This window comes from Hypanus sabinus, chromosome 4, assembly GCF_030144855.1.
Source record: "Hypanus sabinus isolate sHypSab1 chromosome 4, sHypSab1.hap1, whole genome shotgun sequence".
Taxonomy (NCBI): Eukaryota; Metazoa; Chordata; class Chondrichthyes; order Myliobatiformes; family Dasyatidae; genus Hypanus; species Hypanus sabinus.
The window spans coordinates 36,022,457-36,038,472 of record NC_082709.1 but is presented as its reverse complement, the minus strand read 5'-3'; the positions used below and the strand labels follow the sequence as shown (position 1 = coordinate 36,038,472).

Here is a 16,016-nt window from a genome sequence, read left to right as displayed (position 1 = left end):
AGGCTATCCAGAACTTGGTTAATCCCATGGAGAACAGTGGCAGACTGAGTCTTCAGAAATAATGAGATACCTTTCAATAAAGGAACACACATAATTCCAAGATGTATTGCAGGAGTGATAGAGAAATCTCATGTTTTTCCATATGTTTAGTTCTTAGCTGATTTGAGAGGATTGGGTATGAAAACCACAGCCATCTTGTGAAATTGAAACATTCATTTCATTACTGCTAATGCATCATTTGTACTTAAGTGGATTCAAAATGAGTTCTTAAAAAGGACAACTTTTGGATCCCAGTTTACTTTGTAATTTCACATTATTTAATTATCACTGTAACAAAATACTCTTTTCCTCAACTGTTCCAAGAAATAAATCTACCACTGTGCCTGGACATGTAGTACAGACCTTACCTCTGATAATGGTGAAAGAGCGAAGCAAATTACTTGTGCCTGGTCAGCAGTGCAGAGTCTGTCTAAAGGCATTCAGATTAAGGCAGGAAGTTCGATGTCTACCTTGTCATCACAAGGTAAGAGTACTTTCCTAATTGCTCAGTAAATTCTATCTTTAAACATCAATCGCAGAATATAGTTGGCACTCATATATACCATTCATTTGCCTGGCATCTACAGCCTTGCGTACAAGACTTCAAATGATCCAGGGTGATGAATCTAAGGAATTCATTACTACAGTTAGTTGTGGAGGACAGATCATTGGATGAATTTAAGGTGGAGGTTGATAGGTTCTTGATTAGTCAGGGCATGAAAGGTTACAGGGAGAAGGCAGGAAAATAGAGTTGAGAGGGAAAGTAATGGCCATGATGAAATGGCAGAACAGACTCAATGGGCTGAATGGCCTGATTCTGCTCCTATGACCTAAGTCAAGGGAACCAACTCAAGTAGGGCAAGGTGAGTACCATCAACTCTGTTCATGGTCCTATCAGAGTATCTGTTAGTTAATTTGTCATTGGCTTTGGACCCGCAATGATTTAGGTTTCCATCACAGTGAATTGGGATATAAACAAAGATGGCCAAATTATCTCAGAACACCCTCTTCCATTCTTAGTTTAATGAATCTGAACTTGGAGGCATTATGTATGTCTGACTTTTCTAAGCACTGCCTAACCATCCTTACATACAGTATACACTATATGCCACTCATTAAGCATTTACGTGATACCTCTCTGTAACCTAAACAATCAGAAGTCCATTAGCGAAGAAGTTGTCTCAAAACTTCAGTTACACCATATTCAGCAATTGTGTGCAATTTAATACTTAGTGTTAGAAAACTTAAAATACAGCTGGTGAAAAGGGTAAGGAGTTATTATCACAAACCTTGCCGAACAATTTTAGTTGATTTCATTTCTACTGCACTAGAGGTTCTGCAGAATCAGAATCAGGTTTTCTGAGGCATATATTGTTAGCTTTATTAACTTTACGACAGCAGTACAATGAAATACATGATAAATATAGAGAAAAATGCCTATTAAATAGTTCCGTTAAAATAAGAAGTGCCAAATAACAGAAAATAAAAAAGTAATGAGGTTCATGGATTCAGTGTCCATTTAGAAATCGGATGGCAGAGGGGAAGAAGCTGTTCCTGAATCACTGAGTGTGTGCCTTCAGGTTTCTGTATCTTCTTCCCGACAGAAACGGTGTGAAGAGAGTATGTGGGTATGTCCTAGGTGGTGGGGATCCTTAATGGTAGACGCAACCTCCCTAAGACACTGCTCCTTGAAGATGTCTTGGATACTACAGAGGCTGGTACTCATCACAGAGCTGACTAATTTTACAAGTTTCTGCAACTTTGTTTGATCTTGTGCAGTAACTCTTCCCCACCCCATCCCCATACCAGACAGTGATGCATGCAGTCAGAATGCAACTTGTACGTTTGTATAAGTTTTCGAGTGTTTTAGTTGACATACCAAATTTCCTCAGACTCCTAATGAAATATAACCACTGTCTTGCCTTCTTTATAACTGGACTATTATGTTGTGTCCAGATTAGATCCTCAGAAATATTGAACTTGAAATTGCTCACTCTCTCCACTTCTGATCCCTCTATGAGGGTTGATTTGTGTTCCTTCGCTTTACCCTTTCTGAAGTCAACAATCAGCTCTTTGGTGTTGCTGACGTTGAGTGAAAGGTTGTTGCTATGATACCACTCAACTAACTGGTTTATCTCACTACTGTACGGCCTTTCTTTTCCATCTGAAATTCTGCCAACAACAGTTGTATCATCAGCAAATTTATAGATACTGTATGAGCTATGCCCAGCCACACATCCATGGGTGTAAAGCAATTTTCCCTCTAATTTTTAGTAGTCAGTGTGCGCAAAAATCTTGTGTGGTGCAAATTTTTTTCCTGTGACAAAAGTATGTGTGCACTAAATGCACACATGGCACAGTTTATGTAGGTTTACAAAATATTCGATATAAAACTGCACAGAATAACAACAAAATAATATACATATTTAAGTCACTCAGTTATTTTTTCTCTCTCCTGTCTTTGACATTTCAATAAGTATAATTATTAATTATTACATTATTTTAGGTAACTGATCTTTTGTGCGCACATTAATTTCCTTTGTGTGCTGGTTGAAAAATGTGTGTGTGTGTGCACACGTGCATAGCTTAGAGGGAGCATAGATGTAGAGTAGAGCAATGGGCTAAGCATACATCCACATGGAGTGTCAGTGTTAATTGTCAGCGAGATGGAAATGTTATTTCCATTCCGCACAGAATGGTCTTCCAGTTAGGGAGTCGAGGATCCATTTGCAGAGGGAGGTACAGAGGCCCAGGTTCTGTTGCTTTTCAATCAGAACTCAGGAATGATGGTGTTAAATGCTGAACCATAGTCATTAAACAGGATCTTGACCTAGGTATTTGCATTGTCCAGGTGATCCAAGGCTGTGTGGAGAGCCATTGAGATCGCATCTGTTGAAGAACTATTGTGGTGATAGACAATTTGCAGTCGGTCGAAGTCGTACTTGAGACAGGTGTCGATTTTAGCCATGATCAACCTATCAAAGCATTTCATCACTGTAAATGTGAGTGTAACTGGACGATAGTCATTAAGGCAGGTCACACTGCTCTTCTTGGGCACTGGTATAATTGTTGCTCTTTTGAAGCAGTTGGGGACTTCTGAATGTAGGAGTGAGAAATTGAAAATCTCTTTGAATACTCCCACCGGTTGGTTGGCACAGGTCTTCAGAGCCTTGCTAGGTACTCCATCGAGCCTTTCTGCCTTGTGGAGGTTCACCGTCTTTGAAGACAGCCTGACGTCGGCCTCTGAGCCAGAGATCATAGGGTCAATGGATGCTGCAGGGATCCTCATAACTGTGGTTTTATTTCCCCTTTCAATGCGAACATAAAAGGTCACATAAAAGAAGCATCACTGCCATTCACGATGTTGGGTTTTGCTTTGTAGGAAGTAATGGCCAAACCCTGCCAGAGTTTACATTCATCCAATGACTCCTCCAACCTCTGCTGGAATTGTTTCTTGGCTGGGTTATAATGAAGTTAGTGACAATTGTGACTTATTTATCCAGGCTCGAAGATGACTCCCTGAACACAGTCTAGTCTACTGCTTCAAAGCAGTCCTGTAAGCGCTCCTGTGCTTCCATGGCCCCTAACTTTTGGTCCTCACTACATGTGCTGCAGTGTTCAGTCTCTGCTTGTACTCAGGGAGTAGAAGTACAGATTTACCAAAGTGCGGCTGTGGGATTACACTCTTGAAAGTGTAACACTTAGTATTCAGTGTGTTATTTCTTCTGGTACTAGAAGTGATTTGTTGATAGTAATTATTCAGTGACTTTATCAAGCTGGCCTGTTTAAAATCCCCCAAAATGATGGGGAAGGCATCAGAAAGTGCTGTCTCATGCCTGTTGATTACATTGTTCAGTTCGTCTGGAGCTTGTTTGACATTAGCCTTAGGTGGAATGTATATTGCTATCAGGTGAAATGGCCAGCATTTAACTGCAAGGTATTCCAGGTCTGATGGATAATATTGGGACATCACCAACATATTAGTACACCATGAGGAGTTGATCATGAGGCATACACCCCCACTTCTGCTTTTGAGAGACTCAACTGACCTGTCTTGATGATGAATTGTGAACCCATCTATTCAAATTACTGCATCTGGCACACAAGGGGTTGTAAGAGTTTGTAAAACAATGGACACCTGTATTTCTAACATCCTTCTGATACAACACCATGGCTCTGAGATCATCATTTTTATTTAACAGAGACTACATTTGCCAGCAACATAGTTGGTATTGGGAGTCGAAAACTACACCATCAGACCAGCATGTTGACCCCTTTTTCGCCAGCGGCTTCTTAAAGGGGCAGTGTGGGAGCCACAATCTGATTTTTTTCCCATCAGTTTTAAGCAGTCAATTGCATTAAAGCTTTCTCACTGACTGTACATAGATGCAGTTATGGTTCTCAGCTGTAGCAGGGTAAATCGAGAATATTTGATATTTTCCATTATTTTCAATGAAAGCTGTTGTTAGGGACATCCATGGAATTAGTGCCTCAGAAGTGAAAATTAAGGATTGATTGCAGATCACAAAACTTCTGGTATAAGATGGCACTACTTACTGGTTTGAGCAGCAATGTGCTAGTGGTCAGTGAAACAAAGGAAGTAACTAATACTTTGTTATTCACACTTTTTCAATCATTGCAAACAGTAGCCTGTGGCTTCCCAATCAAAGTTGAGCTGAATCGCTTGTACGAACTGGCGTTTTGGCGGTGTGGCTGGAGTCGCACTGGGGTAGGACAGTTGCAGCACATCCAGACTGGAGTTGCTATAGTGGACTTGGAGGAAATTCGATGTGAGGTGAAGAAAGCTCCAAGGTTTGATTAATTTAAAAACCAATCTGAATCGGAAAGGTCGGATATTTTGATGAGGCAGAGGTGAGGCAAAGATAGAGTTTTGATTGATTTAAGTGCCGAGCCAAATTGAGAAGGTCAGGTCCTAACCGTATCAAAGTAGCAGAGCCTGAGTCTGAAAGCGAGGAACAACCTGAGGTTTAGACAATTTAAGTGCCAGCCAGATTGAAATGGTCAAGGTGTCAGGGTTCAGAGGAGAGAGAGAGGTCGGAAGCAAGAGATGGACCAGTTCCTCTTGCTACTCCATGGGGTAGCAAATCTGTGTTGGAGAAGGCTATGGCCTATAACTAGTGAACGTCTAGATCGGCTGCAGTGAAGCTTAACGTTGGGAACTCCAGTTCTGAATGTTGCTTGCTTGCTTTTATTGTTTATACAATTTGTTTGTTCTTCTCCCCCCCCCACCTCCCCTCCCCCCTCATATTTTTAGAGACTGCACAATTTTCCAGCATATGTTTTGGAGGTCTGCAAGCACTTACTGCAACAGAGAATGTATAATGATGTTAAATATCATTATTATGTTGTGATATTTGGCAACATTAGTATTCTTCTAAAATTTACAAGGCAATAAACAGAAGGGTAAATCAATCATTGAAGAAATGCATTAAAATCCAAACAGATTATAGTCGAGGAAAAGCTCTGAACTCTGCTTGATATGTCTCTGCAATAGATGTTCTGGAATCTTCTTTCTTTAAACTGCCAGAGGAACAACTCATCTTGGCCTCCCTGTTTCCACGTAAGACCATAAACATAGGAGTAGGATTAGGCCATTCAGCCCATCGTGTCTGCTTTGCCTTTCCAACATGGCTGATTTATTATCTCTCTCAACTCCATTCTCCTGCCTCCTCTCCATAACCTTTGATGCCCTGATGAATCAACAAGTTATCAGCTTCCACTTTAAATATGTCTAATGACTTGGCCTCCACAGCCGTCCGTGACAAAGAACTCCACAGATTCACCACCTTATGGATAAAGACATTCTTTCACATCTCTGTTCTAAATCTCTACTCCGAGGCTGTGCCCTTTGGTCCTAGACTCATTCACTATAGGATCCTCTCAACATCCACTGTATCTAGGCCTTTCGATATGCAATAGGTTGCAATGAGATCCATCCATCCGCCCCCCCCCCCCCCGCCCGCCATCCCATTCTTCAATACTCCAGCAAGTACAGGCTCAGAGCTATCAAACGTTCCTCGTGCGTTAATCCTTACGTTCCCGAAATCATTCTCATGACCTACTCTGGTCTCCCTCCAATGCCACTGCATTTTTTTTTAGATTAGGGGCCCAAAACAGCTCTCAATACTCCAAGTGTGGTCGGACCAATGCCTTATAAAATGTCAACATTACATCCTTGCTCTTGTGTTCTTATCCTCATGAAATGAATGCTAATATTGGATTTGCCCTCCTTACCACCAACGCAACCAGCAAGTTAACTTTTAGGGAATCCTGCACTAGGACTTTCAAGTCCCTTTTGCACCACAGATTTTTGAATTTTCTCCCTGATTAGAAAATAGCTTATACCTTTATTCTTTCCACTAATGTGCTTGACCAAGGTCTTAAGGTGGACAAGTCAGATGGCCTACATCCCAATCCTGCATTGGTCATGATCTTTCAAGAATCCCTTGATTCTGGCATGGTACTGGAGAACTGGAAATATCACTCCACTCTTTAAGAAGGGTGAAAGGCAAAAGGAAGGAAAACATAGGCCAGTTAGCTTAACCTCAGTGGTTGGGAAAATGTTGAAGTCTATTATTAAGAATAAGGTTTCAAGGTACTTGGAGACTAATGATAAAATAAGTCAAAGTCAGCATGGCTTCTGTAAAGGGCCTGACAAAACTGTTAGAGTTCTTCAAGGAAGTAACAAACAGAGTGGTCAAAGGAGAGGCAGTGGATGTCATTTACTTGGATTTTCAGAAGACACTTGATAAGGTGCCATACATGAGGCTGCTTAACAAGATAACTCCAATGGCGTTACAGGAAAGTTACTGGCATGGATCGAGGAATGGCTGATAGGCAGGAGGCAGCAGGTGGAAATAAAGGAGGCCTTTTCTGGTTGGCTGCCAGTGACTAGTGGTGTTCCTCAGGGGTCAGTATTGGGACCCCTACTTTTCAAATTGTTTGTCAGTGACTTGGATAATGGAATTGATGTCTTTGTGGCAAAGTTTGCTGATGGTACAAAGATAGGTGGAGGGGTAAGTAGTGCTGAGGAAGCAATGTGGTTGCAGCAGGACTTAGTCAATTTGGAAGAATGAGCAAAAAAGTGGTAGATGGAGTATAGTGTTGATGAATGTATAATAATGCATTTTGGTAAAAGGAACAATAATGCAGACTATTATCTAAATTGCAAGAAGGTTCAAACATCAGAGGTGCAGAAGGACTAAGGAGTCCTCATGCAAGACTCCCAGAGGGTTAATTTACCAGTTGAGTCTGTGGTAAGGAAGACAAATGCAATGTTAGCATTTATTTCAAGAAGAATAGAATATAAAAGCAAGAGGATAATGCTGAGCCTTTATAAGAGACTAGTCGAGCTGCACTTGGAGTATTGCCAACAGTTTAGGGCCTCATATCTCCAAAAGGATATGCTGTCTTGAGAGTCCAGAGGAGGTTCACAAGGATGATTAGGAATCATTGGGATGTTTTGGAGTGAAGGGATTAACATATGAGGAGAGTTTGGCAGCTTGGGGCCTGTACTCACTGAAATTTAGAAGAATGTGGGGGGATCTCATTGAAACTACCGAACATTGAAAGAACTAGATAGGGTAGATGTGGAGAGGATGTTTTCTATAGTGGGAGTATTCCAGAGCTAGAAGACACAACCTCAAAATTAGAACAGAGTTAAGGAGCAATTATTTTAGTCAGAGAGTAGTGAATCTGTGGAATGCTCTGCCACAGACTGCGGTAGAGGCCAAGTCCGTAAGGCGGAAGTTGATAGTTTCCTGATCTGTCAGGGCATCAAAGGATATGGCAAGAAGGCAGGTGTATGGGGTAGAGTGGGATCCAGGATCAGCCATGATGGAATGACAGGGCAGACGTGGTGGGCTGAATAACCTAATTCTGCTCCTATGTCTTATGGTCTTACAATCTAATACATTGCCTGATGCTATATTCCATCTGCCACTTCCTTGCGCATTCTCCAATCTGTCTAATTCCTTCTGCAGACTCCCTGCTTCCTCAACGCTACCTGCCCCTCCACCTGTCTTCATACCGTCTGCAAACTTGGCCACAAAGCCATCAATTCAGTCATCCATATCATTGTCATGTAGTGTGAAAAGAAGCTGTTCCAATACTAACCCTGACCACTAGTCACAAGCAGCCAACCAGAAAATTCCACCTGTATTCCCACACTTTGCCTCCTGCCAGTCAGCCAATCTTCTGCCCTTGCTGGTATCTTACTTGTAATGGCCAGGGCTTTTATCTTGTTAAACAGCCTCATGTGTGGCACCTTGTCAAAGGCCTTCTGAAAATCCAAGTAAACATCATTCACTGATTCTCCTTTGTCTATCCTGCATGTTATTTCCTCAAATAATTTCAACAGATCTGTAAGACAAGATTTCCCCTTAAGAAAACCATGCTGACTTTGGCATATTTTATAATGTTCCTCCAAGTATCCCAAAACCTCAGCCTTAATAATGGACTCCAGTATCTTCCCAACCACTGAAGTCAGACTAACTGGCCTATAAATTCCTTTCTTCTATCTCTCTCCTTTCTTAAAAGTAGAGGGACATTTGCGGTTTTCCAGTCCTGTGGAGCCATTCCAGAATCTAGTGATTCTTGAAAGATCATTACTAATGCCTCCACAATCTCACTGATACCTTTCTCAGAACCCTGGGTATAGTTCAATTGGTCCACCTTTCAGCTTCTTTGGTAATAGCAACTGCACTCCTGCCCTCTGACATTCTTGAATTTCTGGCGTATCACTGGTGTCTTGCATAGTGAAGACTGGCACAAAAATACTTGTTATGTTTGCCTACCATTTCTTCGTCCCCAATTACTACTTCTCTGGCATAATTTTCCAGCAGCCTGATATCCACTCTCACCTTTCTTTTACACTTTATATCTGAAAAAAATATTTTGGTATCCTCTTCTATTTTATTGGATAGCTTACCTTCATATTTAATCTTTTCTCTCCTTTTGGCTTTTTTCATTGTTTTCTGTTTTAAAAGTCCCACAGTGGCGCAATAATATCAGTGCCAGACTCCGGAGCAAAGGTTCCTGAGTTGGAATCCAAGTCGGGTTGAGCCTCGAGCTAGCAACTTGGCCTCGTAAGAACAAGAATAGATTGCTATGGAATCACTGTCATGACAGTGCCCCGATAACTCCACTGCCGAGTTAAGGGCTATTCTTCTTCTTCTTCTTCTCCTTCTGTTTTAAAAGCTTCCTAATCCTCTAACTTCCCAATAATTTTCCTGATATTATATGCCTTCTCTTTCCCTTTTATGCTGTCTTTGATTTCCCTTGTCAATCACAGTTGTCTCATCCTCCCTTTAGAATACTTCTTCATCTTTGGGATGTATCTATCCTGCACTTTCCACATTGCCTCATAAACTCCAGCCATCGCTGTTCTGCTGTCATCCCTGCTAGTGTCCCCTTCCAATCAACTTTGGGCAGCTCCTCTCTGATGCCTCTGTAAATCCATTTACTCCTTTGGGATACTAATACATCTGACTTTATCTCCTTCCTCTGAATCTGCAGGCTGAATTCTATCATATTATGATCACTGTCTCCAAAGGGTTACCTCCAAAGGTAATCAAATCTGGTTCATTACATAACACTGGAGGAGGTGGTGAAATGGCATGTTATTTAACTAAGGACTGCCAAGGTAGTTCAACATGCACATTCTTGTCAATAATTAGTATTTTGATCATATGACGTGTTGATTTCTAGCTCTCAGTTTTTTGTAATAAAAATATATTTGACCACAACTGTGTGTGTCCTGAAATATTTTTCAACACTTGAAATCCACCTCACAGCGAAAGGAAATCTTCTTGTAATGATTCCTGGCACTTTAGCGTTGTAGATGTTTAAACCATAATATTTCCCACATCTTCATTGAAAACCTAACAGAATGAGATGGGAATGCAACAGGAAATCAGGAGACATTTACGTAAACCTGAATCAAGAACGTTGTCTTTCATGTAAGCTATTATTGTTTCAAAGAGCTTTATTATTTATAGTGTTATACTATTGCAGTGGAGTATTGCATTTAAATATTGTTTAATTATCTTATTTTCTCCAGTTTCATAAAGAATGCATTGACCATTGGTTATTGCATCAGAGCAACTCTTGTCCAATTGATGGTCAAGTAATTTATAATCCATTAACTTGGAACGAAGGACCAAAAAGAAGCAAAAAGAAAGATTCAACTACCAGTTTGGAGAATTCCAAGCCGCTGGCCCAGATTGATCAACCTCAGCTTCTTATTCCAGTAATTGGTTATAGTTCTTCACTGAAAAAAACAGGCAGCAATCAAACCCTTGGCCAGCAGAGAAAAGATCACTCTAAAAGAGAAAATTGGACTCAGAATGCAGTAGACCACACAGAGGATTTCACTGTGAATGGTTTGAGTTACCTTCATTTAAAAGATGAAACAAGTTTTGCTGCTGGACATTCAGTACCTGTACGAAAACCTCAGGAACCTTTTTTCCCAAGTATTTTACCTGACGTACTCGATGCAAGAAATAAAAATCATTCAATTCAAGCTGCAGTGAAATCAAAAAATACCAGCAGTAGTCAAATAAAGAAGAGAGAGATAGGCATGAGTAGGACTCATAGTATTGGTCCTAGAAGTGCTCCTTTACTACATCTAAACAGTGGCAAGTCAAACTTAACAGAATTACCATCACCAGAGAAGATTTTACACTTGAAAGTTTGTCCTCTTGAAAGCAGCAACATACAGAGGATGCAAAGCCGTGGCTTCAAAGGAGACATCAGAAAACAAGGCAGAGTCCTGTCGCGAAAAGCCAGCTGTCCTGTGAGTTCAGCAGCTGACAATGTGATTCTTGCTATGGAGGGAATCGCAGTGAACACCAGGCTATAAATCTTTTCTCTTATTTTAAGTGCAGATGTATTAATAGTTATAAAATTACTAGGAAAATGATCTAGATCACCAAATTGCCAGTAATTTTTATTAAACTGATCAAATTGCAGGCAGTTGTGAATATTCACTGAATAATGTGAAACTTGTGTGAATATAATTTAGGTTATACAGATAAATGACATTTATCTCAATAGGGTATTTTAAATTATGACATTCACTGGTCTTTACAAAGCCTGCTTGTCCACAGATGATTGTCAATTACAAATCTAATTGATGCAAGTGTTTAAATAAATGCAGATTTTATAGTTTATCCCTAATTTTTATTGTTTAGGAATTATTTTCCTTGTTATGTGTGGGAATATAACTTGATTGGCTTTCTTTTACTTTAAATCAGTTGAACACAGGTAACTTACTCCAAGGTTTCTAATGAAAAATATATATTTTCATGAAATAAAGGTCAGCATAAAGAAATTAGATTTTTGAAATGTTCCTAACTTTTCCATTTTCTTCAGATGCATCAGCCTAAGTTTCAACAACTAATGTATCATAATTAATTAGTAATGAACATGAGATGTTGTAAAATTGTGCATTTGAAATGAAGTAATAAGTAATATGTTGAGGTGCATATAAAATCTTTTATTAAACTAAATCTCCATTGGCTTTATACAATTATTCAATTGATTATAGCAACATACAACAAATCAACAAGATGAAAATAATTAGTATAAGGTAATCTTTAAAACTCCAGTATCTAGATAAACAATGGTTCAATAAAGATTCATTCACATCTGACCCATCTCTCAGAGACACTCCATGTAAACTGTTTAAAAACTATTATTCATCAAAATTTGGCGATAGATTGGTTACCTTTATCTTTTATTTCAGTTTCTTATGATTTTATTAGTTTATAGGTGTGTATTATATCTATGAACCTCACTGAACAGCAGATGTTTTATTGTTCTATTCAGGACAATGTTCTACAGACTTTAATCAGCTTAACTACTCTTCGTCATCATCTTTTGGTTTTATTTTCTTTCACTAAACCTCTCCTCTGACCCCGTATTGTTGTTTAAATTACCAAAATTAAATGAATTTGCTAACATTTCCCCCGTAACTGTTAGAAACAATAAGCATTTCTACACATAACACACAAATATGGAGTTGTAGTCAGCTATTCAACACAAAGAGTAATTTGGCATTGACAAAGGTAACAGCTGGAGTTTAAGTATTCATTTAATTAGTTTTAATTGTTTGAGCTTGTTTAGACATTTTAGGTATTTTTTATTTAAGGTATCAAAAATTTTAAAACTTCAGGGTTGATTTTAATTTGTGAATGTCTCTGTATGCTTTTGATCATCTGACACATTTCAGTCTGGTTCAGAACCAAAACATTAGGTGTGCTTTTACCATTAGAGCTAGGCCACTTAAAGAGTTATCAGGAATTACAGCACCTTTCTTTATTTTCTTACAGAATGATCTTCCAACTCTAGATCCTCACTATTTCCCATTCTCCACCTTTCTGATTTTGCTAGTTCTTTGCCGTGCCTTAGACCTCTTGCTTTCGTTAACATTCCCAGAGTGGACTATTGCTTTGCTTGCTTGATAGACGTCATTACCCAAATGACCCATAATTATCAACTAATCCAAAAATCTATTGAGCGTAAAGTATCATTCTCTATATCCCACTTCCCAATTGTGTGCAAGTATACAGGATTTAAACATCCTCCAGATGTTTTCTTCTGCTCAATCTTTGTGCCAAAGTTGATAGCTATGCTTTAACACTTAGCACTTGCTCTCTTAAATTCTCTCTCATCTCTTTTTTTTCTCTGAATCCTCTCTGTATAACTCCTTCTTTGGATTAGATTTCAATTTGGTTTGATTACATTTCTATTAAGTCTCCTGGAATGTAATTTGCATAATTATTTCAAAATCTGATTAGTTTGAAAATGCAGTTCATTTCTATTTAGTTTTTGGAATCTTCTTCTCTGGCAGTACGTGAAGATCAAGGGAAAGTTGTGTTAGTCTACTTGATTCTGAGTTTTGAAACCAATCTGAAAAGTCCAACTTCCCAAAAGTGGCAGGTGCCTGATGGGATGAGTAGCTGGATCAGTGGAGAGATAGCATGCTCCTTTTGCTGATTATGCAGGGATACTGTCTGATCTCAATTCATTGCCACAACATCATGGACCAGAAATGCTCTAGTCTGTGGGAATGTTAAACTTCTTCAAGGAGGCTCTGAACACATTCTTATTTCTTCTGTTTACCTGGTAATATCAAACTATGACAGAGCTTAGAACAGAAGGAATCTTTCAGAGTTCTGCTGCTGGTCATATGAATGTGGTCTGCCTAATGTGGCTGATTGAGTGTAACCAGAATCCCATTGCTGGGCTTGCTGGCCAGGGAGAGGGCATTGATGTTGATTCACTTAGCCTATGAATCTGGAAGATTTTGCGGAGACAAAATTCAGAAGATTTTGAAGGTGGTATTTTTCTAGGGCCTTGAAGTAGCTGCTGTAAGTTATCCAAGTATTGGTTGCATAAAGGAAAGCAGAAGTTGCCTCTGCCTGATCAACCAGATGTTTTGTGACCAGTGTGAGGTCTTGATCTTTAAACACTCTATAATGCAATTGGGCAAAGACTGTGCTGTGTTTGAAGCGGATGCTGAATTTTATCATTTAAGTCTTCCTTTGCTGAGAGATGGCTCACAAGATACAGCAGGTACAGCAGATTTTTTCCAGGTACTTTTAAAATGATAAAAAGATGAAGATTAGCTTTATTTATCACATGTACTTTGAAACATACAGTAAAATGCATTGTTTTGAATCAACAACCAGTACAGTCCAAGGTCGTGCTGGGACAGCCCTCAAGTGTCGCCATACTCTGGCACCAACATAGCATGCCCACAACATACTAATCGTCAGCCATACATCTTTGGAATGTGGGAGGAAACTGGAGCACCCAGAAGAAACTTACGTGGTCATGAGAAAAACATACAAACTTCGTACAGACAGTGAATACTGATCACTGGCACCGTAAAGTGTTATGCTAAGCACTACACTACCAAGTCACTCTGACTTGCAATAAGCTGGTAATAAGCCAGCTGACTTGTTTAATTTCACAGCTGAGGTCTAATGTGGTCTTGTCCTTATCACATTACTTTAGTATCATGTGATTAGAAAGTCACAGTTAAAATACTTTGGCAACTACATTTGGCACGGAAGTCGTTTGGCTGCTTCAGGGCACTGCAACTCTGATTTTCAATTTCTTACAGCTCAGCTGTTGAATTATCGAACTTCATTTTCCATCACTTTCGATGTTTCCAGATTTCTTTAATATTTGAAATATCTGCAGGCGATGGAATGTTAGCAGCTTAGGAGTTTGTGATGACTTCAGCAAAACCATCAAGTGCCCCCACCATCCAGGACACATCCTCTTCTTGCCGAAAAGAGTAAACAGTCAACAAACTGTTGACAGTTTACTTTTTTCCATAGATGCTGCCTGGCCTGCTGAGTTCCTCCAGCATTTTGTGTGTGTTGCTTTGGATTTCCAGCATCTGCAGGTGTTCTCGTGCATGTCCTCTTCTTACTTACTATCAAGCAGGAGGTACAGGAGCCTTGGGTCCCACACCACCAGGTTCAGGAACTGTTACCCTTCATCCATTAGGCTCCTGAACCAGTGTGTATATCTTCAATCTCTCATTTTCCTTCGCTAATCCTGCAGAAGGGTCGCAGCCCGAAACGCCGAATGTACTCTTTTCCATAAATGCTGCCTGGCCTGCTGAGTTCCATCCAGTGTGTTGCCTGGATTTCCAGCGTCTGCAAATTTTCTTCTGTTTGTGAATTGATAACTTCAGTCACTGGTTCAATCCAAGTTATCAGTAATAACTTCAATCACTGCTCTGAACTGATTCCACACCCCGCAGGCTCACTGTCAAGGGCTCTTTACAACTCATGTTCTGAGTATTACTTTTAATTATCAGTTTATCTTTGAACATTGGTTGTTTATCAGTCTTTGTCTCTTTATGTATAGTTTGTTGTAAATTCAATTGTATTTCTTATTTTTTTCCAATAAATACGTGGAAGAAAATGAATCTCAAGATAGTATATGGTTACATATATGAACTTTGATAATACATTTATTTTGAACTTTGATCATTGTTCTCAAACTTGTGCATTTGGATAGCCATTCATCCCTGTATGACTGGGAAAATGAGGAAATTTGTGCAGTTGATAGAACTTTTGAGATAGTGGAGGAAGCAGGAGGTCATATCTACCTAGGGTCTCCAGTTCAAAGCCTGCCAATGTGCCAGTGGCTCAGAAAGGATTTCTTTCTGGAAATATAGTACATGCTTCAATTACAGAAACTCCAGAGTTGTGCATCAGTTTCTTTGTGAATGATCATCTGCTTCTGCAGTCAGTGCTTACCAAGCTAGCACTATTATGTAAGATAAATTACATGTTATCCTAGGAAAGCTGAACACTTCTCATTCTCATTAACAAGAGAACTGGTGAAACTATCAGGTATTCATGTGTTTGGCAGATGTGACTACCGTAAGTTAAATGTTAATGTGTACATTGTCTGAGATGTGCTTGTGATAGTACTAAACATTTGAAGATGTGTTGGTGGTAATGATGATTCGTTGCATCTAGTTTGATTGAAATAATTGGTAGATAGGAGAGTGCTGGCTCGGTGTGATGGAGTAGAGTCTGAAGTTAGTCCTGCATTTGGTGGGATATAGTATTCACTTACCTTGATTACACTCCCAGTCTTCACCCTCAGGACAGATTGTCTCTCTTCCCCTTTTCAACCGCACCCACAGAGATTTCAGGGAAGCATCAGAGGAATGTGATGCCCCCCATCCCGTGTATCCCATAATATCCTAGATATTTTTGCATATTGCCATTACACTTACCAAAAGTGTACCTTCTTTTTACAAGCCGCAGACTTATATTTAAGTATTGAGGGCTGTGTTCGGCTGATAGCGACCACTCACAAAATTGGGATGCCCAGCTCAGACACTAATTAGCTACATGATTAGAGCTGGCTGGATACTACGATCACATTAATGAGTAAGACCAGAAATGTGTCAATCCAAC

At 39.6% G+C, this 16,016-nt stretch overlaps 1 protein-coding gene across 6 annotated transcripts in view; it reads left to right on the top strand.

Moving 5' to 3' along the window:
• The window catches only part of zswim2 (zinc finger, SWIM-type containing 2), a 104,706-nt gene that overhangs the window by 29,566 nt on the left and 59,124 nt on the right, over positions 1 to 16,016 (top strand). For 2 of the 6 annotated variants that reach the window (XM_059966824.1, XM_059966819.1), the window contains 2 exons: positions 364 to 523; positions 10,121 to 11,460. In XM_059966824.1, coding sequence (XP_059822807.1) covers positions 364 to 523; positions 10,121 to 10,921 — 961 coding nt within the window. In that variant the 3' untranslated portion in view covers positions 10,922 to 11,460. Of the gene's footprint in view, positions 1 to 363; positions 524 to 10,120; positions 11,461 to 16,016 lie in introns of those variants that run through there. The other 4 variants (XM_059966821.1, XM_059966822.1, XM_059966820.1 and 1 more) reach the window with 4 other exon arrangements.